Below are 24,302 nucleotides of genomic sequence, written 5' to 3' on the forward strand. Positions count from 1 at the left end.
ACATGTTCCGCACCAGCTCTGCTCACATACTATGACGGATTCAATGTCATGTTTTAGTTAGGCCTATTCACCATTTCAACACTGTCACGGGGGTAGCATTAAGAGAAGAGGAGAGGTATAGTTTGGACTGCACTATTTATCTCCTTGTCTTTGTGGATGCAAATAAGCTGATAACTCAAAAACAGGGAGAGATGTGGGTTGGTGTGAGTTTGGAGTGTTGGATATCAGCAAGAAACAAAGGAAGGTATGAGCGTAAACCTTAGGAGGAGAGAAAAATAGGAAATGCAAATAAATGAAATGAGAAAAACAAGTTTGGAAATTTCAATAGAGAATGATTAGGGGCCTCTAGTGGTCAAAATGCAGTATTAACATGGGCAGCGCCATTCAGGGCTGCCCATTTTATTTTATATTAAAAAAATCACAACAAATACCAACATACACATAAGAACAACGACTTACAGACACACACAAACCAAACTAAATCTCCTCTGCCCAGACCCGCATGCTCACACCCCCATCCTTAGTGCCTGCATTATTGTTTGCCACATTAAATTGTAGGGGAGAGAGAGGTATGTTGTCACATTTTTCACGCTGTCTTAACATTTACTGGGCACAATATATCACAATGGTATAAATGTCATACCAAATGAAAGACGGAAGTCTTGGGCACATATTCTGTATTCATTACATCTTCATATCTATTTCAGTACTGAGTTGTAAGACCGTTAAATAGAGAGTGTGCATTTGTGACAATTTGCCCCATCAGCGGGTACATTGACACACTACGTCTGGTAAGTTGTCACATTGGATTATCAACAAATAAGAACACAACTAATTAATTGTGAATATTGATTTTAATTTCAAAACCAAATTCAACTTCATTAAAGATGTCACGACTTCCGCCGAAGTTGGTCCCTCTCCTTGTTCGGGCGGCGGACGGCGGTCGACGTCACCGACCTTCTAGCCATCGCCGATCCACTTTTCATTGGTTTTGTCTTGTCTTTCATCACACCTGGTTCCAATTCCATCAATTACATGTTGTGTATTTAACCCTCTGTTTCCCCCCATGTCCTTGTCCGTAATTGTTTGTTGTAGTGCTTATGCACGGTATGCACCGGGTTTTGTTTGTATTCTGTTGACGGTGGTTTATGGTTATTAAACACAACCGTTGTAAATCAGTTTCCGCTCTCCTGCGCCTGACTTCTCTGCCGCCAGTAGCATCGCATTACAAAATAACTCAAAATAAAAGCAATCATGCCTTTCAATCAAAACAATAATACTGGCAGAGCGCACATTCATTAAGTGGCACGACCACTTTGCTGAATTTTGAAATCGAACATTCTCTGGCGTAGTTGTTGGAATCGGAATGGAATGTAAATGCTGCAGATAACTGCAGCTTAAATGTTTAAAGTCTTAACAAAACAGGCATGGTGTTTAAACACACTTATGCACAAATGCACAGCCTATACGACGAACATCGGTATCTGACTAATCAGACTCATCTTCAGAGTCACAGTTCTGGCACACATACATTGCCTGGCCTGAGGTGCAAGCATCATGGGCCCATTTGTTGCATCTCTCACACTTCACCCAAGTCTCCTTTGGAAGGCTGAAAATGGCTCCACACAGACGAGGCAGAAGCAGTCCTCTTCATCTGATGACTATTCTACAATCTTCTTTTTTTTTAGCTGCTTTCTTGTTCTTTGCAGATCCAGATTTGGCTTCCCTTTCTTCGGAAACAGTCTTTTGCTAGATTGTGCCTTATTATTTTCCATTTCTAGTGCCTGCTTCACTGGTGTGTCAGTTAGAATTGCGGTTTTGTACCGTTTTCTTCCTTTGCAAGCTGGTTTTCGGGGGCCAGCTTTTGGATATGGCTGGATGTCCTCTGGAGATGGTAGTCTGCTGTCAGCAATGGCATAGCTGGACATGGGTGAGCTGGTGCGTGTAATTCTTGTAATCCAAGATGGCGTAGCAGTCAGACGTCTTTGTCCTGTCGTGTCCCTTGTATTTATTGTTTTACATATTTTTCGTCGCATATCCTTTAAAATATTTTGCTAAACCTCATCATCTAAATACTCTCCTGCAACCCGCCTCGCCCAATGTGGCGTGGATCTGCTTTTTTCCCCTAAAGTATTTATATTTACTTTGGATCTGGAATCCCTCAACTGAAGCTAGCCAGCTAACTACCAGATAGCAGTCAGCAAACCATTGCCAGCGGTCATCAGCTAACCTTCAGCTCGGAAAGCTCTCGCCAGTTCGAACAACGTGACTCTAACCAGAGCATAACGGACCTGTTATTTTTATCCCCGGATTCCTACCACAAACTGAACATTTTCATCTGGATCTTCACAACTAGCTAACCGCAATCCCGGATGACTACTCCTGGCTAGCATTTCCATCCCAGAGCAAGCACCAATTTAGCTTGAAGCTAGCCCGGCCAGGGCTCCTGTGCTACCACCGAAGCATACTCCAGGGCTACAATATCAGCCTGCTAGCTACCTAGAGCTACTTGGAACCCTACTAATTCCACGAATGGCCTATCGACGTCACCGCACGAAGAGGCAAAAACAGACTTACCCCCATCGCAACATCCCCCCCAAAGGCTAACTTTCTAGCCCCTGCTATCTGCTTGCTTGCTAACCCGGTCTGCTAACTGCTAAACTGCCGGGCCCTGGTCTGCTAACTGCTAGCTTGTCTGCCCGGTCTGCTAACTGCTAGCCCTTGGTAACTGCTTGCTTTCTAACCCGGTCTGCTAACTGCTAGCTTGCCCTGGTCTACTAGCTGCTAGCTTGTTTAGCTCCGGCCTACTAACTGTTAGCTTGTTAGCCTGCTAACTGTCTGAATCGCCGTGTCCCCAGCCAGCCCAACCACTCACTGGACCCATATGTTCACTTGGCTACGCATGCCTCTCTCTAATATCAATATTCCTTGTCCATTACTGTCCTGGTTAGTGATTACTGTCTTATTTCACTGTAGAGCCTCTAACCCTGCTCAATATGCCTTAACCAACCATGTTGTTCCACCTCCTACATATGCGATGACATCACCTGGTTTAAACATCTCTAGAGACTATATCTCTCTCTTCATTACTCAATGCCTAGGTTGACCTCCAATGTACTCACATCCTACCTTACTTTTGTCTGTACACTATGCCTTGAATCTATGCTATCGTGCCCAGAAACCTGCTCCTTTTACTCTCTGTTCTGAATGTGCTAGACGGCCAGTTCGTATAGTCTTATCCTACTTCTCCTCTGTTCCTCTGGTGATGTGGAGGTTAATCCAGGTCCTGCAGTGCCTAGCTCCACTCCCACCCCCCAAGTGCTCTCATTTGTTGAATTCTGTAAACTTAAAAGCCTTGGTTTCATGCATGTTAACATTAGAAGCCTAATCCCTAAGTTTGTTTTACTCACTGCTGTAGCACACTCTGCCAACCCAGATGTCTTAGCCGTGTCTGAATCCTGGCTTAGGAAAACCACCAAAAACCCAGAAATCTCCATTGCTAACTATAACGTTTTCCGCCAAGATAGAACTGCCAAAGGGGGCGGTGTTGCAATCTACTGCAAAGATAGAAAGTAATACAGAATTCTGCAGGCTAAGTCTGTACCCAAACAATTTGAGCTTCTACTTCAAAAAATGTACCTTTCCAGAAACAAGTCTCTCACTGTTGCCACTTGCTATAGACCTCCCTCTGCCCCCAGCTGTGCCCTCGATGTGAACTGATTGCCCTCCATCTATCTTCTGAGCTTGTGCTACTAGGTGACCTAAACTGGGACATGCTTAACACCCCGGCCATCCTACAAACTAAGCTTGATGCCTTCAATCTCACACAAATTATCAATGAACCTACCAGGTACAACCCCAAATCAGTAAACACGGGCACCCTCATAGATGTCATCCTAACTAATTCGCCCTCCAAATACACCTCTGCTGTTTTCTATCAAGATCTCAGCGATCACTGCCTCATTGCCTGCATCCGTAATGGGTCTGCGACCAAACGACCACCACTCATCACTGTCAAACGCTGCCTAAAACACTTCTGCGAGCAGGCCTTTCTAATCGACCTGGCCGGGGTATCCTGGAATGACATTGACCTCATCCCGTCAGTAGATGATGCCTGGCTATTCTTTAAAAGTACCTTCCTCACGATCTTAAATAAGCATGCCCCTCTCAAAAAATTTTGAACTAGGAATAGATACAGTGGGGCAAAAAAGTATTTAGTCAGCCACCAATTGTGCAAGTTCTCCCACTTAAAAAGATGAGAGAGGCCTGTAATTTTCATCATAGGTACACTTCAACTATGACAGACAAAATGAGAAAAAAAATCCAGAAAATCACATTGTAGGATTTTTTATGAATTTATTTGCAAATTACGGTGGAAAATAAGTATTTGGTCACCTACAAACAAGCAAGATTTCTGGCTCTCACAGATCTGTGAGACCTTCTTCTTTTAAGAGGCTCCTCTGTCCTCCACTTGTTACCTGTATTAGAGAAGGGGTCAAAATCAAAAGTAACAGTCAGTATCTGGTGTGGTCACCAGCTGCATTAAGTACTGCAGTGCATCTCCTCCTCATGGACTGCACCAGATTTGCCAGTTCTTGCTGTGAGATGTTAGCCCACTCTTCCACCAAAGCAGCAAGTTCCTGGACATTTCTGGGGCAACGGCCTTAGCCCTCACCCTCTGATCCAAGAGGGAGGAGGATGTCAGTCCAGCCCCTCAGTCCAGCCTCTCTCAGCCTATTGCGGACAGTCTGAGCACTGATGGAGGGATTGTGCGCTCCTGGTGTAACTCGGGCAGTTGTTGCTGCCATCCTGTACCTGTCCCGCAGGTGTGATGTTCAGATGTACCGATCCTGTGCAGGTGTTGTTACACGTGGTCTGCCACTACAAGGACAATCAGCTGTTTGTCCTGTCTCCCTGTAGCGCTGTCTTAGGCGTCTCACAGTACGAACATTGCAATTTATTGCCCTGGCCACATCTGCTGTCCTCATGCCTCCTTTCAGCATGCCTAAATAATGTTCACACAGATGAGCAGGGACCCTGGGCATCTTTCTTTTGGTATTTTTCAGAGTCAGTAGAAAGGCCTCTTTAGTGTCCTAAGTGTTCATAACTGTGACCTTAATTGCCTAACGTCTGTAAGCTGTTAGTGTCTTAACGACCGTTCCACAGGTGCATGTTCATTAATTGTTTATGGTTCATTGAACAATAACGGAAAACAGTATTTAAACCCTTCACAATGAAGATCTGTGAAGTTATTTGGATTTTTATCAATTATCTTTGAAAGACAGGGTCCTGAAAAGGTGACATTTCTCTTCTTGCTGAGTTTATAAGTACGTTTATCGTACTAACGTTTAACGTTTATCAGAGCTGATTACACAATATATCAATGTTTGTTAAGCATGTTCTATGTGTCTATGTATACTAGGGCAATTTGTTACATGTGAAGACTTGCCCCAAGGTCATTGAGACAACTTGCCCCAAACTGACATGTGTGCTAATGTTGGCTAAATCGCAAGGTTAGCTCAACATAGGACTGCAGCTAAAATATCAAAAGACACGTTATTGTCGTCTCTACTCAGTGCAAAATTCTCATTTTGAATGTTCATACCTAACAAAGTTTTATTGAATAAAATGTAAAGTGACAATTTTTTACTTTTGAAGGGGAAAAATAAGAAACTTGTGCTCACCTCAGATTAGTGACCTTGACCACATGTGAACAGGAAGTTGACCATAGAACATGTAGTCACACAAAGTAGCTATTTGATTTTTGAGATAGACCCTCTAGTGTTGGAGGTATGAACACTTTGACAACTTACCCGTGTGAAAACTTACCTCGCACTCACCTACCAATTAGTTTTTCTCTGTCGCCTGTGTATTTCAATAATAAATAATTAGATTTTTATATTGTGTTAACTGTGGGATTGATTGATTTCCACGTTTTTAGTAGACATTTTTCCAAGATGAGTGATGAGAAGAGAATAAAAAGTCCAGGCTTTTGGGTATCTCACTACATCCCCATATGCCATGTCTTGAAATATGCAGACAGACGGATTAAATCTACGTTTACATTGTAATACTTCTGACAGCCAACTTTATAGCCCCGCCCATAACGTTTAGATTTCAAACATTCCCAGCAAGCATCGATGATTGAGTCATTATTAGTTTTACACTTAAGACATGACTCTGCCGTTGTGCTGTATAATTTATGAATTTTGTCTCTTAAATTGCATGTATTTGAAAATATCTATAATGGTCAGTCCAAAATTGCTTTTTAAATCTGTCATGGAAATAAATGTATTTCCTGTTACCAAGTCATTTAAAGTTTCTATGCCTTTAGTTTTCCAGGGCTTCCACCATTTTAATGAAGTCAACTGGTTGGGACTTCCAACTTCATTGGCTGATCTCTCCTGATGACCCTTTTGGGGTCCTGTCCAACTGGGTCATCAGGAGGAATCAGCCAATCGTGAAAGGGAAAATGTACTACTTCAAAATGGAGATTGCCTCAATGGCGCTGCCCATGCTGTCACAGCATGGGTCTAATGGTACAGATACAAAGATGTGTTCAATCTGTCTCGAAGGAAATTGTATAACTTCCCGTAAATGTATAAGCCCTGTATGAAATGTCTCAAACATTTGACGTGACGCACATCGTTGCCAGGAATTAAGACACACACAAAGTAAGCCCTTAGAATAGAATTGAAGTTGGACGTATATCTGTTAGTCATACATTCACACCTCAGAGCATGTGCTTGCTCACCGGTATGCACATGCATGCTCTCTCTCACACACACACACACACAAATAAACAGTCTTGGGCAATCAGCTATAGGCCCTTTGTGACTACTGCCTTCACAATGTATAGTATCCAATCACAGATCAGACAACTAGACATACCACAATGGTCTACACGTATTATCCAGCAAATCATTGACACCATCTGGCCAGGAGGCAAAATAACAGCTGTATCTCAGTGGTTTGGTACGATTTTTCCAGTATCAGACACAACATCAATGAGAAGATTAGAAAAGGTTCAATTCCCAAGATGCTCAGAGAACTGCTGTTGAAGGGCAACTGTAAAATATTCAGAGGGAGATAGTTCCATACTTATGAGGGATTTTTTTTACAACAATTTCATGGTGACTATGGAGAAATAATTACCTAATTTATACATAAACCAAACACAATTGTACAAAAAAAGAAAATGTTTATTGAGAATTCTGAATCCTTGTCACTCTTCCACGGTTGCAAAAAACCACAGACATACAGTACCAGTCAAAAGTTTGGACACACCTACTCATTCAAGGGTTTTCTTTATTTTTTACTATTTTCTACATTGTACATTAATAGTGAAGACATAAAAAAAGAAGTGTTAAACAAATGAAAATATATTTGAGATTCTTCAAAATATTCACCCTTTGCCTTGATGACAGCGTTGCACACTCTTCGCATTCTCTCAACCAGCATCATGAAGTAGTCACCTGGAATGCATTTCAATTTACAGGTGTGCCTTGTTAATAGTTAATTTGTGGAATTTCTTTCTTTCTTAAAGCGTTTGAGCCAATCAGTTGTGTTGCGACAAGGTAGGGGTGGTATAGAGAAGATAGCTCTATTTGGTAAAAGACCAAGTCCATATTATGGCAAGAACAGCTCAAATAAGCAAAGAGAAACAACAGTCCATCATTACTTTAAGACATGAAGGTCAGTCAATATATACATTTCAAAAAGTTTGAAAATCGAATTGCTGCAAAGAAACCACTATTAAAGGACACCAATAATAAGAATAGACTTCCTTGGGCCAAGAAACACGAGCAATGGACATTAGACTGGTGGAAATCTGTCCCTTGATCTGAGGAGTCCAAATTTAAGATTAATGGTTCCAACCGCCATGTCTTTGTGAGAGAATGCCAAGTGAACGGGTAATCTCTGCATGTGTGGTTCCCAAGGTAAAGCATGAAGGAGGTGTGATGGTGTTTTGCTGGTGACACTGTCTGTGATTTTTTTTTTAAGAATTCAAGGCACATTTAACCAGCATGGCTACCACAGCATTCTGCAGCGATACGCCATCCCATCTGGTTTGCGCTTAGTGGGATTATCATTTGTTTTTCAACAGGACAATGACCCAAACAGACCTCCAGGCTGTGTAAGGGCTATTTGACCAAGGAGGAGAGTGATGCCGTGCTGCATCAGATGACCTGGCCTCCACAATCACCCAACCCCATTGAGATGGTTTGGGAAAAGTTGGACTGCAGAGTGAAGGAAGAGCAGCCAACAAGTGCTCAGCATATGTGGGAAGTCCTTTTTTATTTATTTAACCTTTATTTAACAAGGCAAGTTAGTTAAGAACAAATTCTTATTTACAATAACAGCCTACCCCGGCCAAACCCTAAGACGGACGACACTGGACCAATTGTGCGCTGCCCTATAGCCTGGAATCAAACCAGGGTCTGTAGTGACGCCTCTAGCATGGAGATGCAGTGCCTTAGACCGCTGCGCCACTCGGGAGTCCTTCAAGACTGTTGGAATAGCATTCCAGGTGACTACCTCATGAAGCTGGTTTAGAGAATGCCATGTGCAAAGCTGTCATCAAGGTAAAGGGCAGCTACTTAGAATCATCTAAAAATCTATTTTAATTTGTTTCCCTTTCTTGGTTACTACATGATTCCATGTGTTATTTCATAGTTTTGATGTCTTTACTATTATTGTACAATGTAGAAAATAGTAAAAATAAAGAAAACCCTTGAATGAGTAGGTGTGTCCAAACTTTTGACAGGTACTGTACATTCATTCTAATCTTGACAAATCCATTCTTATTGTTCTGAAATCAAATCATATATCAAGCATTCTACTTTTTGCCACAAGGACTCAAACGCACATGTGCAGTAGGGTGATGAAACCCCTACATCACAAACAAAAAAACTTCTCCCCAAATAGAAGCAGATTTTCTGTCGCTATATTTTACATAAATATTTATATTATGTGTGGAGGGTCACCAGTCAAGTCAGTGCCCGTTGTGGAGAGAGATGAGTCCTGTTGTAGTGAAACCAGCCCAGCAACATGTGACAGAGCTGACATTCTCACCGTGCAGTACCAGCACAAACAAGACTGTTGTTTTGGGTGACGCACACAGAGACAGTAGGTAGGTTGGTATGTCTTTTCTGGGTCATTCTAGAACATTTAATTCATTTCAGGTTTATTTGTGTCTATCCTATGTCGCACATATACAAATTCAAAGCTATAATGTGTCCTAGACTCGCACTTCCTGTAAACCACAAATCACAGCGCCCGTGCGTCTCTGTTTAAGGCAAATTTAACAGAACACTATTGTGAATGACCACTTTGACACACTGGCCTCAGTGAGTGTCACACAATAAAAGAGTGATACAAGCCTGAGTGTGTGACTTGGTAAAACAATGGTTTACAGGAGCAGGTGAAACGGCAACACCCTTAGTGACAGATTTTGTCCTTATCATCGACCAAGCAGTCTCTGTGAGAGCCAGCCAGTGTACATGCGTATGGGGGTAGAGCAGGGATTGCTATTCAACCAGTGGTGACGGTCTACCACGACCCTTTACCAAACCGTGCCAAAGACAGAACAGAAAACAAACAGAACATGGCGAGAGTTCACCATCGGAGCAAAATGGGGTAATATCACAAAAGGAAACAGTAGCGTCAAATCCAATAACATCCATGGACTTTCTTTCCCTCCACCTTTTCTGTTTTGGCACTGGTGAGTTTGGTAACAGATGCATGTAATTCTAAGTGTGTGTGTGGGTTTGGGATTAGAACCTGTGCGTTTGTCTCGCTCACATTTAAACGTCCTAACCTAAACAAAATAATAAAATCTGCAGTATGGGGAGGAGGCATCTGTATGGAGCTTGGTGCAGCTGACCCGTCCCCTCAATCATCATCTTCTCTCCCTTCTCTTTCTCTCTGGGCATTAGCGGATGGCTTTGACAGGGCTCTTGAAGCTGGAGGCTGCTTGCAGCTGGAGCTGGTAGGCCATGGGGTGAATCTTGAATCCATAAAGCCTGTTGTGAGGACATGAGAATTCATTAGATCTTGATGAACGTGTGACAGGAGTCTATGAAGAGATTCTATTATGGTAGCACTTATTTTACACAACCGTTTCCTATGGTATGTAGCTGAAATGTATTAGGAAATTATCTGCTATGAGTAGAAATTGATCTAGGACTTGCTTTCAGTGAGTTACGTGGGAATGACATGAAAAGAAACAAGCCTATTTTACACAGTTGTACTGACCTAGGCACAAACTGGTTGGCGGGCCTCTTGGGCCTGTACTCGGGGTGCACCATGAAGAGCATGTGGGGGAATCCAGTGCCAAAGTAGGCCCCGTCTGTGTGGTGGTGCCGGGAGGACTTGGGCGTGTACACGTCCATACACTTAGGGCAATACAGCTTCACCATAGCCTCGCCTGGGATATCTGACAGACCTAGGGAGGGATAGGGGGAGAGTTTAGAGACATTACTGGTCTGAAATAATTATGCAATGCTCGAGGACACACTACTGTATTCATCCAGGTGTCTCTTGGAAACCAGATTAGATTTGAAATGGATCGTAATACATTCAAATCTTACACAGAGGATTCAACGATAAAGTACACAGAGGATATGCGTAGCATAGTTTGGGTTAGGAAAGCAATGTGGCTGGATACCCAGAATTGTTTGTCTTTGGCACATGAACATTCAAAGCCAAGATACAAATGTTGCTCTTTGAGGTTAATCAAAATTACCCTTAAGTCTTATAGTCAATCACTTGTCCCCACACTAGGCGTGGGTGGTAATGGTTGAAACAAGACAGACATACACTCACCAATGGGCAGCATGGGCTGGTTCTCACAATAGACGCGGGGGCAGTAGCCAAAGTCCCCCTGTTGATACTTCTCCAACTGAGAAAAAGAGATAGAGATCAATGGAGAATGTGAAAAACATTTCAGGAGAAATGCTGCATACATGTGATATGCAGCCTTTCAACAAACTTTGGAGACAGAGAAGGGTCGTTGCTGTACCATCTGAGCAATGCCCCTGTTGGTGAGGATGTATCGTGCGTGGATCAGCCCGTAAAGCATCTCCGCTGCCTGCTCTATGAGGTCACTCTGGTTGGGGTTGTCCTCCAGCTCCTCATCTGTGGAACATAGAGAGGAGAGAAGAGCTTATATGAAAGGGGAAGAGGCCACTCACATGTTCTGATTTAAAGATTACTCACAAAAGCATAATTGTGTACATAACTGTAACGTCTTTACACATGCTAAAGATATCGGCATCTAATACAGCAAGACAAAAATATTGAATTGGGTGTTTTAGTGCTGGGCTAGAACAAACGCCTGCCACACACTATAACTCAGGATCAGGGTTAGTGACCACTGAGGCAATTTAGTGTGCGTACACAACTTTAACACTGAGGTGATGCAACCATAATATGTGTATTCTGATCTAAATTGTGTGGGATGTTCTGTACTTCCGAGTGCAGTAGAGATGGTTCTGGAGTTGGGCTGACCTGGTTCTAGGTCCAGGATCATGTCCAGGGCCTGGCGGTAGTGGGGAACCTGCTCATTGAGCCCAGTCAGGTTGAACTTGTCCTGGATGTAGTCCTCATCCACCTGCCAATGGAGGAGAAGACAGAAGTTAGCGACAAATGCCAGACCTATTCATGTTTGAAAGTAAGTTTGTGTAGTGAGGGGTGTCTATGAATGACAGGATTTTACTCGAGCACTACTCAACTCACCACCTGCCTATCAGTACATTTGGTTAGCTGAATCAGGTGTGTAGGGCTGAAGCAAAAACCTGCACATCCAGGATAAAGGATTGGCCACCCCTGTCTTAGCTTACATTCACTTTTTGGTCAATGAGTTTGGCTATATTGCCCTGGGTGCTGCTAGATACTGACCTCACAGAAAAACTCGTTTCCCCTCAGTCCACAGAACCAGGAGATCCATGACACTTCCTCTGAACTGCTCATCTCGGGAGACTAAAGGGCAAAGACATTCAACAACAGAGCCATTTAGTGTGTGAAAGTGAAAACGGAAGGTTGATAGTTCAGCAACACAAAAATATCATAGGTAGATAGCTACAATAAAAAAGACAAACATAATTATATCAAAACCATAAGAGCAATTAGCTAGGTAACTAGAAAACGTTAACTGTTGGTTTACCTAGTTAGTTACCGTGCCAATGTGTAGTTAACGTTAACTAGCTAAATCATTGGTAACGTTAGTTGACATTGGAAGTGTACGAAATAAGGATATTACCCATGAAAATACCTATGTTACATCAACAATCATAATTAGTAGCGTATCCAATAGTTTGCTAGATGACCAGCAGAAAATTATAGCTAAGTTACATCCTTAGCTAGTAGCTAACGTTAAAGCCAGGTGGAAATTCAATATGGCGCATCGTCCAAACTAGGCCGCATTAAATTTGATCAGTTTTCAGTCGCAAATCCTCTTAGCTATATCATATCTCACATTAATATATGCAGTAATTCTGGTAACTTACCCCCTCTTTAAAGGGTTTAACGCCAGTAAAATATAAGAAACGTAATATTTAGTGTTGTAAATAAAATGGACACCACCTCCCAGTAAACCGCTGCTGTAGGCGTTTTCGTTGTAGGCAAATTGATGACGTACAAATTCAGAGACTATGGGTACTGTAGTTTTGAAGTCCTCCAAAAACACTATTACGAGAAAGGCAGAAATGCTTTTAATATATTGTCCAGTATAAAATGTAGGATAGGAACAGAAGTTATAATTGCTTCTTATATAGACCAGAAACTCTCAATCTTCTCTGGTAAACCATCAGTGAGGGCACTCCAGAGCGGATAGATACGATTTTATTTGAATATCAAATTTGTCACATGCGCCGAATACAACAGGTGTAGGTAGACCTTAGTGAAATGCTTACTTACAAGTCCCTAACCAACAATGCAGTTAAGAAAATACCTGCAGAAAATTAAGAGATAGGAAAAACAGCCTTCTACGGACACTGGAAGAATGCCAGTCCTCATATTTTTGGGTCCTTCGTGAATCATGTTGTAACAAAGGCGGCCAAGTCCTGTAGGGGAGGCTTTGTCAAGGGCTTAGGATAGCACTTAGACCAATAACCTTCAAAGCTCTAAACGGGAGTGAAAATCTCCCAGCCCTTGTTAAGACTTCTATCCCACATCATCTCAATGCAACCCAGACACTTTAATTAGGCTAAAGACTTTCTAGGTGGGGCCTCAATCAAGTCAAGTCCCAAACCATCTCAATTTCACTATTATTCTACAATATTGAAAATAGTAAAAATAAAAACCCTTGAATGAGTAGGTGTGTCCAAACTTTTGACTGGTACTGTGCATGCATATCAGTGCAGAGAACCACCTACCATTGCCCAGGCACTGAAATTAATATAGATTTAACTTCACATGGGGGCAATTCATAAATAAACTCAGACAAAAACAGATTTTCCATTAAAACAAAAGTTTATTCTCTGTAATTTTATTATAATAAGACACTTCTCTGCTTGTACATTGCTCCCTTGAACTTAAAAAATGGCAACATTTGTTTGTGGGAATGTAAGTTGGGGTAGACAAAAACGTTGATATATACACATGTATATATTGGTATGTTACGGTTCCATTAATAAACCATAAATTATAGAACAGCTTTAACCACTCCAGGTACCTTGGTAATGCTGTAAATATAGTACAATCTTTGAGGTTTTCAAGAATACACTATCGTTTTCTTTAAAACATGGATACATACAATATGAGCACATCAATAGTAAGAGTTAAGGAAGGATGCAGGGCTCATAAGCCTGTGTTAAGTGTTTGGCTACCAATGTTTTTTTTTTCCACAGGCAAGGCAAGCTGCACCCATGGATGTGGTAATGCTTAGTAGAAGTCAGTGGAAAATAAAATGTACCCACTTCATTTTTGCCTGCCTTGGTGTATGGCAAAAATGGCATTATACCCAAGTAACTGATTATGTACTTAATTTGGATAAACATATACTTGAATGTATATACATAAATGTATAAGAAAGAACTGTAGAATTGTCTTAATATAGTTCTTAAAACTAAGTGTGGGCAAACAAGGCAAAAGCGTTTGCCATCCATATGACCCCCCCCCCCCAAAAAAAAGTTATTATATAGACACCAGAAAAAGCATGCGCACACTCAAATGCCCTACTCAAAACATCCCAAAACTAATCTTAAAATGGTGGCTGTCAGTAAACAAACAAACCCCAACTTACAAGCAGTGAAAAATGTATGCAAATAAATAAAATAAAAAGTTATAATTTTATCCATTTCAACTTGGATGCTGCCCCCCGCCCCCATCAAATTTTCAAAACCAGCTGTAAGCCATTTTGTGAATCAGTCAGTCTACATCAAAAGTTCTAAACCCATGTATTCCCTGTAACACTCTTGGAGAATAGTATTATACCTTGCAAATGTATTTGGACATTTGGGAAATCAGTGGTGTGACAACACATCACCCTGGCCCTTTTCCACCATAGTCCAAGATTCAGTTCAATTGAGCCATATAGTTGCCACCGAGGTTTTGGAAAGGTTGTCTTGAAATAATGTACACTTTGAAAATACTTCCTCAATATGGAGCTCTTGCCAGCCCGACTTTTGTTACAGGGGTCTCTTCTACAGCACAGTGCAGTTGTATTTGAGTAGAGTGCCTTCCTACATTGAGTAGGACAGCATGAATATAGTAGTACAATACTCTGATGGCCAAACTTAGCACTCTGGAACCAGAGTACGACACCTGCTGCATCATGTAACAAACTTGTTCAATAAAAATACACCAACCAGTTCTTTATACTATAGGAGTGGACTCAATTATCAATTGAAGAAAAAAAAAGAAAAAAGTCAAACGGTAAAATAAAATAAGAGCATATAACTGTATATTTCTTTCTCGCAACATGACTTGCATTTTCAGTGAACAAATGTTTCCCTGACCAGAAGTTTCATGTGAAAGTATCTTGAGAAAAAAAATTGCCTCCACAGAAAATGTATTTGTTTTATTTTTTATATAAAGCATTCAAGCTATTAATTCAGTGTTCTTAGGGTAAACAAACTTGATGAACAGGAGAGAATCTTACTTCAGCAAAACGTCCTTTTTTGCAGTGTATATAAGAGGGCTCTCCAACCCTGTTCCTTGAGCACTACTAGAATTTCACAACAACCCTAATCTAGCACACACGTTTCTCAGAATTAGCTAGTTGATAAACTGAACCAGGTTAGTTACAACTGGGCTTGGAGCGAAAAACTACAGGAGGGTAGCTCTCCAGGAATAAGGTTGAGACCCCTGGTATAGAACGTCTGCAGCTTGTGAGAAGAGAATGCTACGTTGAGAGAACCTTTTATCTAACAGGAACAAAAGAGCAACAGAAAGTAATAAGAGCAGGTCAACAATAACAAAATCACACCGTCTAGTTCTGAACAAGCAGCAAAGACATTGATATTAGAGACAAAAATCAATATGAGGAGAGTGTGGATGGGTGAGCAGTAGTACTTCAGCTGGCCTGTTGTGGCTGTCACAGTAATTAAAGAGATGTACTTGTTCGTTGGGAGATCAAAAACTCAGAGGGAAGTGGGGGGAATTGTATAAAAAGTTATTTTAAAGACCTGCTTTGCAGAAGAAAAATACACACCCCTAACCTTTTAAGGGGGGGGGGGGGGGACTGAAACAAAACTGACAAGAGGCAAAGAGGGGAAACAAAACAAATAATTATTTTGTATAAATCTATGGTACAATTGTTCTCGTTAAAATAAGAACCTGCACCCCCCCCACCCCACGTGGGAACATATAATGTAGATAACTGCCCTACAGAATACCACCCCATTCCAAAGCGTGGTAGAAATATACACAGGTACATAAATATAAAAATCTGCCTTCTCCTGGTTAGCCAATTTATCCAACATGTTTATCATGACATGTTTAACATATCATACTGCATACACACAAACTACTACGCGTGATTGTGTATATCTGTTATATGTCATATTGTGCTTGTAAATGCAAACACGTGTTGTTTTTTTATGTTTTCCGTCAAAAGGTGTGTGTTCAAAACGAACAAGCGTGTCTGCTGATCCTAAATCGGGGTGGAATTCTGAAAGGTGGTGGGGGGTACAACTGAAAAGGGGGGAGCAGAGTGACACTTTACAATAACGGACAGGAGATAGAAGATGGATGAAGAGCGAAAGAAGCCTAACGTGTGTGTACACTGTCTCCATAACTATGTATTGAACATTAATGTGCTAATATGTTAAGGGACGAGAACAGAGAGGCTGAAGGAACGACAGACAAAGGGATAAATAACAGTGGGGCGGGGTGGATGCATTTGAAATGTTTCCAGATCTTCCACTTCACTTCCTGTTTTTGGGGGAGGGCCAGTTTCCACGGCGCTCGCCGCGTTGGCCCCCTCCATTTCCGGCTCCACCACCACTGGGCGGGCCCCGTGGGCCTCTTCCTTCTCTTCCTCCAGCGTTGACCCTCCTGTTTTGTCGCTCCATCCCGGGACGCTGGCTGGAGAAGCTTCTCTTGTTTGCCGCCTGCTCTTTCGCCGTCATCTCTCGCTCTCCGACCACTCCTCCTCCCCCGCCTCCACCACCACCTCTTCCGGGTGGGTGATGATGGTGATGGGAGGAATAGGACTTCCCTCCTCCTCCCTCCCTCTCCCGGAACTCGGTGAAGTCACTGCTCTCGGAGGCGGTCTCCCACTCCTCATTGGCCTGATCGGAGTTCTGGTTGGAGAAGTCAGGGGATTTGGCACCCCCTGCTGGGTTGTGGTGATGCTGAGAGTGGGCCTGGCCGGAGATGCCCTGGTTGTAGTGGTGGTGGGGGTGACTGTTTGCACTTCCAAGATGGCCACCGGTACTGTTGTTGCTGTTGTTGTTGGTAGCCGTAGTAGCATTGGGGTTAGCATTGGGGACATCGCATGTTGTGGGAGCCACGTTGGGAGTGCCGTCAGTGACATCCTGAACATAACTCTGTCCGGGCGAGGAGGGTCGTCCTCCTCCGATGACCCCGACTCCTCCGTTGATGCGAGCGGCATTCTCTCGCTCCTTCAGCCGCCGGAAGCGCGGTGGCTTATCCTGTTGATGCTGGGAGCGCCCGTGGCGACGGCGTCTCGGGGGGCGCTCAAAGCCATCACGCGGGACACGAGGGAAGCCACGCCCATCCGGCCCAGAGAGAGGGAGTGGAAGGGGCCCGCTGGAGTTGGTAGTGGGGTTAGCCATGGATTGCTGGATCCCAACTCCTCCGTTCTCTGTGGAGCCCTGTGGGGCTGGAGTAGGTGTAGCAGGGATAGACTGTGGAGGGGTTGCTCCTCCCTGATTCTGAGCTTGGCTTCCGTCCGTTGCCTTCTCCTTCTTCTCCCCACTGGTTCCACGACCCGTGTCTTTGGGTGCGGCCGACTGCATTGGGGCATGATGCTTGCGGACCGAGGCTGAAGACTTGGAGGCCCAGCCGTGAGGGTCGGCCCTAGATCCTGACCTGTGACCTCCAGCCATTCCTCCTCCTCCTCCACCACCACTTTTATAGATAGAACCTCCTCCCCCGCTGCCACCTCCCCCACCACCTCCCCCCCTGCCCCTCCTGGAGGGCACACCCCTGGGGGTGAACACCCGGGTATGGGAGCCTCTGGGTGGGGCGGAGCCGCTACCGGTAACGTTATCTGTGCCGCTGCCGTTCTTGGTGCTGGACTTGCGGTCTTCTTTGTCCGACTGGGCTAGGTCGCTGGCGGCACTCTCGCTGCCTGTCTCAGACCCCCTCTGCCTCCTCCTCTTTGGGACCTCCTCATATTCAGAACCCTCGCTGCGGGTCTCGCTCTGATTACGGGCGCGCCCCGGGTTGGCCTGCGACCCCCCTCGGCCTCGCCTTCCCCCCGATGCCTCGTCGTAGCCTCCGCCGGATCGGTAATCTCGGCTACTCCTGCTGCCCACTGCCCTGCCACGGCTAACGCTGCCACCCCCGGCCATGCCCGTGTAGGTGCCTCTGTAACCCCGGCCGCGCCCGTAGAACTCGCCACCTCGCCCGACTCTGCTGCCACGGGCCGAGACGCTGTGGTAGGATGCACCACCGCCCCTTTCAAAGGAACGCTCTCTGTCCCGCCTGTTAGAGGGGTGGCCGGAGTACCCTGATGAGGGGGTGGGATTGACCCCATTTTTGGGCCCCTTACCCACTCCTCCTCGTTCGTTTGCTGTTCGATCCTTCCCTCCGTTTCTGGGTTTAGGACCTGTCTGAGCCGGCACTTCTTTACCAGACACTGCAGCGAAGCTCTGTGGGCCGGAGGATCCTTCCTGCTTGACTGATGAATGGCCTCCATCTTGTCTTTCATCTTTGTCTTTTCCGAAACCTCCACTGGTCTTTTCTCCTCCCTCGCCCTCCCCTCCTCCCTCTCTCTTCAGCACAGGCCTCTTGATAGGCCCCGCCCTCTTGTTGGTGTTTCCACCTCCCGATTGGCCACCGGCGGGTTTGTTGTGGTCAGACGCTGTTGGGTGATTGGAAGAATCCTCTCCTCCGCGGGAATTTCCACCCATTGCTCTCCTGTTGTGTGAAGAGGGGACCCCTGCGTTGCTGCTGCCTGGCCTTGGCCCCCACTGGGTCTCAGTCTTGTGTTCCCTCCCGCCTCGCTCCCTCTGGTTGGGCTTGGGGTCACGGTGGTGGTGCTGCTCCTGGCCCTGCCTCTGCTGCTGGGACTGAGGATGGGACTGCTGAGATGTCACAGAGGACTGAGAGTGGCTGTGGCCAGGGCCCATCTTATCCTGCTTCATTTCTCTGCCGCTTCCTGTTTCATGTCTCTGCCCGGTTCCTGTGTCGGCCTCGCGCTGAGGTGGAAGGTGATGCAGGACCGCCTTTCCACTGCCGTCCTCCCTGGATGAGGAAGAGGAGGATGAGCAGGAGGAAAGGGACGGCTGTTGGAGCAAGGGCGAAGGGTCACCCTTCTTCAGGGCTTCGCCTCCTCTCTCGCCGCGGCCATTCTCAGACTTGTGGAGATGGAGGGGGAAGTGGGAGGGGGCTTGATGTTGTTGATGACCATGGTGTTGAGGGTGGTGGGAGTTGTTATTCTCCAGGGGGGAGAGGTCAGTGCGCCCGTTGCGGTCGTAGTGGGGGCGGGGGGCCCCCCAGATCTGGCCCTGTTGCTGGCCGCCCTTGTGGCTCTGGCCCTCATCCTGGTGGCTGAAGCCTCCACCACTCCCCCTCTGTTGCTGCTGCTGGTGTGGGGCCATGCGGGAGCCCTGGTCGGGGAAGTTGCTGTAGTTGCCCCGGCCTCCCATGTAGGACTGGTGGTGGTGACTGCCTCCTCCCTGGCCCCCCACCTGAGTGCCCACAGGTGGTGGGGTCTGGTTGGAGGAGCCGGAGCCAGAGTTGGGCTGCTGGATGGGGCCTAGCCCCCCCTCTCGCAAACCACGGACTGGAGGGGTGTCACTCCTAAAATAAAGACCAGAGATTTATAAAAGACACTTGTGGAAACTGCATCCTGTACTAACAACACTGACTCAATTCAAATATGTAAAATCTAATGTGATTTCAACTCATACATATTTTCCTATTCAATCAGTATTGTATGATCTGACAATTAAAGGGGTACTTCAGGCTTTGGGCAACGGGGACCTTTATCTACTTCCCTAGAGTCAGATGAACTCGTGGATACCATTTTGTGTCTCTGTGTCCAGTATTAATTTAGAGGTAGTTTCGCAAGCACAATGACTTGAAGTCTAAGGCTCTAGTTCGCAAGTGCGCTAGAGCTAACTAGCAATTTCCTTTAAAAAGTAGGCAGAGAAATGGTTTCCACACGTAAATCTGACTCTCGGGAAGTAGATTAGTAGTATCCCTTTAAATGATTGTGATTGACATTTGACCCCCGTCCCGTCTTACCTAGTCCCACTGCCACTGTCCTCTTCCAGAGCCTGCTTCTGTCTCAGAGGGGAACTCAGTCCCCTGCCTTCGCTGCCCGTGGGGAACACCTCGGGCCCCCAGGCCAGTTTGGGGTCCATAGGGGGCGTACCACGGTGGGGGTGTCCCGGGTGCTGTTGCCTTTCGAAGTTATCCGAACCAGAGCCCCCCGAATCGGAGCGCTCACGTCCCATCATCCCTGCAGCAGAGATGGGTAACGTTAGAAAAGTCACACACAATTATTCCAATTTTGGCTGACAACCTGGTGCTATTTCTTAGAGCATTTTAACTTTATTGCATTACCATAATCTCTATGGGCTAAATCCTACATTTAAATCTGGTTTGCACAAATCTGCCATTGACCTCAATAGAGGATTTACAATGTTTTGTTTCTTCACGAAACTAAGTTCCATGCAAATTCAGATTCAGCTCTATGACAATATGCCTACTCCTTAATCACACTACCATGAGTACCCACCTGCGTGTTGCATGTTGGGCGGATAGTAATCCATGGGCCCTGGAGGGCGACCCTGCATGCTCCCCTGCATCATCCGTGGGTCCATGTAGGGCATCATCATCCAGCGGGGGTCAAAGTTCATGGGCAGGGGGCCGCGGGCCATTGAGCCCTGCGGAGGGTACTGCAGGGGCCCAGACTGCTGCTGCTTGGGACCCTGGGTCTGAGGGGTGGCCCCTGGGCCCTGCTGCTGAGGTGACTGCTGAGGCGGGAGCTGCTGCTGACTCTGTTGGGCTGCTTGGCTGTGCTGCTGCTGCCACTGCTGCTGCTGCTTCATCAGCTGCTCCTGAAGACACCAAGTGGGCGAGATATTATAATAATAATAAATACATAAGCCATTTAGGAGACCTTTTATGAAAAGCGGCTTAGTCACACGTGTAGGGCTGGGAGATATATCAAGTTAATTCGATCAATTAGAATGTATGTTTTAGCGCAAAAAATTCCACATGCATGCATCGGGAGAATCAAATTATTTTGTTTTTCGATTTTATGAGCGTTTATGTCCGCTCGTTCTTATCTTATCTCGTCGTTTTGGTCTGGTCTCCTTCGCTTCTTTTGTGCTGAGTGCACCTTCCCACTCAAACACCAAGCCCCTCCCCTGCCACTCGCAACAACAAAGATGGAAGATCACTTTTTCCTCTCTGACAACAAGCAGTTTCAACTCACTATTTGCGGTTTGGTCCAACAGAATCGGTCATACACTGAAACACATGGAGAAATTTTACTGTAGAGGAAAACGTAACCTTATGTCTTAACTCCAAAAAGTGACAAAGAGCAGACCCTACAAAGAGCAGGACCTCCCGAGTGGCGCAGCGGTCTAAGGCACTGCATCACAGTGCTAGTGGCATCACTACAGATCTTGGTTCGATAACGGGCTGTGTCGCAGCCAGCCGCGACCAGCCGCGACCAGGAGACCCATGAAGCGGCACACAATTGGCCAAGCGTCGTCCAGATTAGGGGAGCGTTTGGCTGGCCGGGATGTCCTTGTCCCATTACGCTCTAGCGACACCTGTGGTGGGCCGAGAGCATGCACACTGACACTGTAGCCAGGTGTACAATGTTTCCGCTGACACATTGGTGTGGCTGGCGTCCGGGTTAAGCGAGCATTGTGTCAAGAATTAGTCCGGCTTGGTGGGGTCGTGCTTAGGAGGACGCATGGCTCTCAAGCTTCGAGTCCGTACGGGAGTTGCAGCGATGGGACAAGACTAACTACCAATTGAATATCATGAAATTGGGGAGAAAAAACATTTTTTATACAAATAATAATACTAAAAAATAACTGAAATATCACATATACATAAGTATTCAGACCTTGCTATGAGACTCGAAATTGAGCTCAGGTGCATCCTGTTTCCATTGATCATCCTTGAGATGTTTCTACAACTTGATTGGAGTCCACCTGTGGTAAATTCAATTGATTGGACATTATTTGGAAAGGCACACACCTGTCTATATAAAGTCCCAGAGTTGGCAGTGCAAGTCAGAGCAAAAACCAAGCCATGAGGTCAAAGGAATTGTCCGTAGAGCTCTGAGACAGGATTGTGTCAAGGCACAGATCTGGGGAAGGGAACAAAACAATGTCTGCAGCATTGAAGGTCCCCAAGAACACAGTGGACTCCATCATTCTTTAATGGAAGAAGTTTGGGACCACCAAGACTCTTCCTAGATTTGGCCACCCGGCCAAACTGAGCAATCGGGGGAGAAGGGCCTTGGTCAGGGAGGAGACCAAGAACCCAATGGTCAATCTGACAGAGCTCTAGAGTTCCTCTGTGGAGACTAGAGAACCTTCCAGAAGAACAACCATCTCTGCAGCACTCCACCAATCAGGCCTTCACAGTAGAGATGCCAGACAGAAGCCCATCCTCAGTAAGAAGAACATGACAGCCCGCTTGGAGTTTGCACCTCTGGTCTGATGAAACCAAGATTTAACTCTTTGGCCTGAATGCCATGTGTCACATCTGGAGGAAACGAGGCACTGCTCATCAACTGGCCAATACCATCCATATGGTGAAGCATGGTGGTGGCAGCATCATGCTGTGATGATTTTTTTCTGCAGCAGGGACTGGGAGACCAGTCGAGACAAAGAAGAATGGACCAAAGTAGAGAGAGATCCTTGATGTAAACCTGCTCCAGACAACGACCCTAAGTACTCAGCCAAGAGAAAGCAGGAGTGGCTTCAGGAAATGTCTCTGAATGTCCTTGAGTGGCCCAGCCAGGGCACAGAATTGAACCTTATCGAATATCTCTGGAGAGACGTGAAAATAGCTGTGCAGCGACGCTCCCCATCCAATCTGACAGAGCTTGAGAGGATCTGCAGAGAATGGGAGAAACTCCCCAAATGCAGGTGTGCCAAGCTTGTAGCGTCATACCCAAGAAGACTCGAGGCTGTAATCGCTGCCAAAGGTACTTCAACAAAGTACTGAGTCTGAATACTTATGTCAATGTCATATTTTAGTTTGATATTTTTTATAAATTCACAATTTTTTGGGGGGGGGTTTGTCATTATGGGGTAGTGTGTGTAGATTGATGAGGGGGGGGGGAAACTATTGCAATCATTTTAGAATAAGGAAAAAAGTCAAAATGTGGAAAAAGTCAAAGGGTCTGAATACTTTCCGAATGCACTGTATATTGCTATTCATTATAATTGAAAAAAAGAAATGGTGTTATATCAGCACAGATTATTTATAGCGTTTGTTGTCAAACTGCAGTCATAAAATGGAGCCACAAAAAGGTAGTGGTAAATTCCTCAAACTGGCACTTTGGGAAGGTTAAGCCAATCTGAAATGCAGTGTCAAAGACAGAACAACTACTCTGGACCCACATTGATTTGGTTTGTATTGATCGGGGGTTCTTTTCTGGGACAGTGAATGGAACGGTTTGCTTGCTTTGTAGAATGGAACTTCAATTTGGGATGTGAAAGGGACAATATATACCCCATATACGTCGATTTGACTGGGCTTCATCCCCCCGTGTATGTCTCAGCTCTTGTCTACGTCACATCAAGTTTCGATTTTATTTTATTAGGATTTCTTAGTCCAAATAGTCCTCATTTGGACTCATCTTCGAAGAGTCCTTAAACTTTAAAATACAATTTAGAAAAAGAAAAAGCATATTTACGAAAGTAAATAAGAGTAATTTTGCTGCACTGAAATCTAACGTGCCATCATCTGAGCCATTAATTAGTCATGTCAACAAATGCAGTGTTAGTAGAATGTATTTTGCAATAAGCATGCGGATTGGCTGTGATCAAATCATTAGTTCCCATGTACTCCCATATTTCTTTACTCACAATACCCTCTAATATCTTACTGAGTGAAGGGAGTAGACTGATTGGTCGACTAGTGGCAGGCGTAAAGGGTTCGTTGTCTTTCGGAATTGGACACATACATTTGGAAATGGACCCTTTTCCAGTGACCAATTAAATATTTCAGTCGAGCAGCATAGCGAACCAAATGTAGTCCTTATTAAGATCATTACCCATAAATGTACCTTTGGTAATGACTTCAATAGGTTATTAGACTGACCTGTTGCTGCCTCTGAAAGCGGGGAGGCAGGGACTTCTGGTACTTGGAGAAGCCCTGCCCGGGGAGTGCACTGACTTGGCGACCTGCTCCTCCTCCCATGCCCTCTACCTTCATTGGGTCTACCACTCCTCCACCACCACCTCCTCCGCTGCGGATGTGAGCACTACCTAGGATCTCCTCCTTCTCTTCCCCAGGCAGCAGGACCTCCAGAGAGGGCTGCTGCAGTTGGGGAGTGGGGGGCTGGGGATACACCTGGGTGTCTGGATGGAGGAAGGGGAGAGAATACAGCAATGATATACCCCTGTTTGTTTGAAGAGGTAAGCAGATGTGAACGAGCACAAGTAACATGCTATCAAATTTGA

The 24,302-nt window shown here is 45.1% G+C and overlaps 2 protein-coding genes across 6 annotated transcripts in view; both read right to left on the reverse strand.

Annotated features, from left to right (window-relative positions):
* Positions 1–7,181: 7,181 nt before the first annotated feature.
* On the reverse strand, positions 7,182–12,640 carry LOC139373404 (casein kinase II subunit beta). Of its 3 annotated transcripts, none has more exons than XR_011627567.1 (8): positions 12,510–12,638; positions 11,902–11,982; positions 11,512–11,614; positions 11,024–11,139; positions 10,828–10,903; positions 10,258–10,447; positions 8,772–10,025; positions 7,185–7,287 (listed from the first exon to the last, which is right to left on the reverse strand). XR_011627567.1 is itself a non-coding variant. In XM_071113866.1 (7 exons), exons 2-7 carry the CDS (start codon positions 11,971–11,973, stop codon positions 9,935–9,937), a joined length of 648 nt encoding a protein of 215 aa, XP_070969967.1. In that variant the 5' UTR covers positions 11,974–11,982; positions 12,510–12,640; the 3' UTR covers positions 7,182–9,934. The 3 variants fall into 3 exon arrangements, 1 of the variants encoding a protein (XP_070969967.1); XR_011627568.1 differs by lacking the exon at positions 7,185–7,287 and adding an exon at positions 7,292–7,325; XM_071113866.1 differs by having other exon boundaries at positions 7,182–10,025; positions 12,510–12,640.
* Positions 12,641–13,454: 814 nt separating this feature from the next.
* The window catches only part of LOC139373345 (protein PRRC2A-like), a 48,015-nt gene continuing 37,167 nt past the window's right edge, over positions 13,455–24,302 (reverse strand). For all 3 annotated transcript variants that reach the window (XM_071113755.1, XM_071113753.1, XM_071113754.1), the window contains 4 exons: positions 23,941–24,200; positions 20,381–20,702; positions 19,885–20,101; positions 13,455–19,437 (listed from right to left, as the gene is read on the reverse strand). In XM_071113755.1, coding sequence (XP_070969856.1) covers positions 16,371–19,437; positions 19,885–20,101; positions 20,381–20,702; positions 23,941–24,200 — 3,866 coding nt within the window. In that variant the 3' untranslated portion in view covers positions 13,455–16,370. The remainder of the gene's footprint in view (positions 19,438–19,884; positions 20,102–20,380; positions 20,703–23,940; positions 24,201–24,302) is intronic.

Source organism: Oncorhynchus clarkii, chromosome 18, assembly GCF_045791955.1.
Source record: "Oncorhynchus clarkii lewisi isolate Uvic-CL-2024 chromosome 18, UVic_Ocla_1.0, whole genome shotgun sequence".
NCBI classification, from domain to species: Eukaryota; Metazoa; Chordata; class Actinopteri; order Salmoniformes; family Salmonidae; genus Oncorhynchus; species Oncorhynchus clarkii.

What these genes read in the sequence shown, in the direction of transcription:
- LOC139373404 (XM_071113866.1), bottom strand. Translation starts at nt 11,973, where the DNA reads ATGAGCAGTTCAGAGGAAGTGTCATGGATCTCCTGGTTCTGTGGACTG. An exon ending in GAAACGAGTTTTTCTGTGAG is followed by an intron (nt 11,615 to 11,901) that starts GTCAGTATCTAG and finishes CTCCATTGGCAG; the next exon opens with GTGGATGAGGACTACATCCA. An exon ending in GCCAACCAGTTTGTGCCTAG is followed by an intron (nt 10,026 to 10,257) that starts GTCAGTACAACT and finishes TCCTCACAACAG; the next exon opens with GCTTTATGGATTCAAGATTC.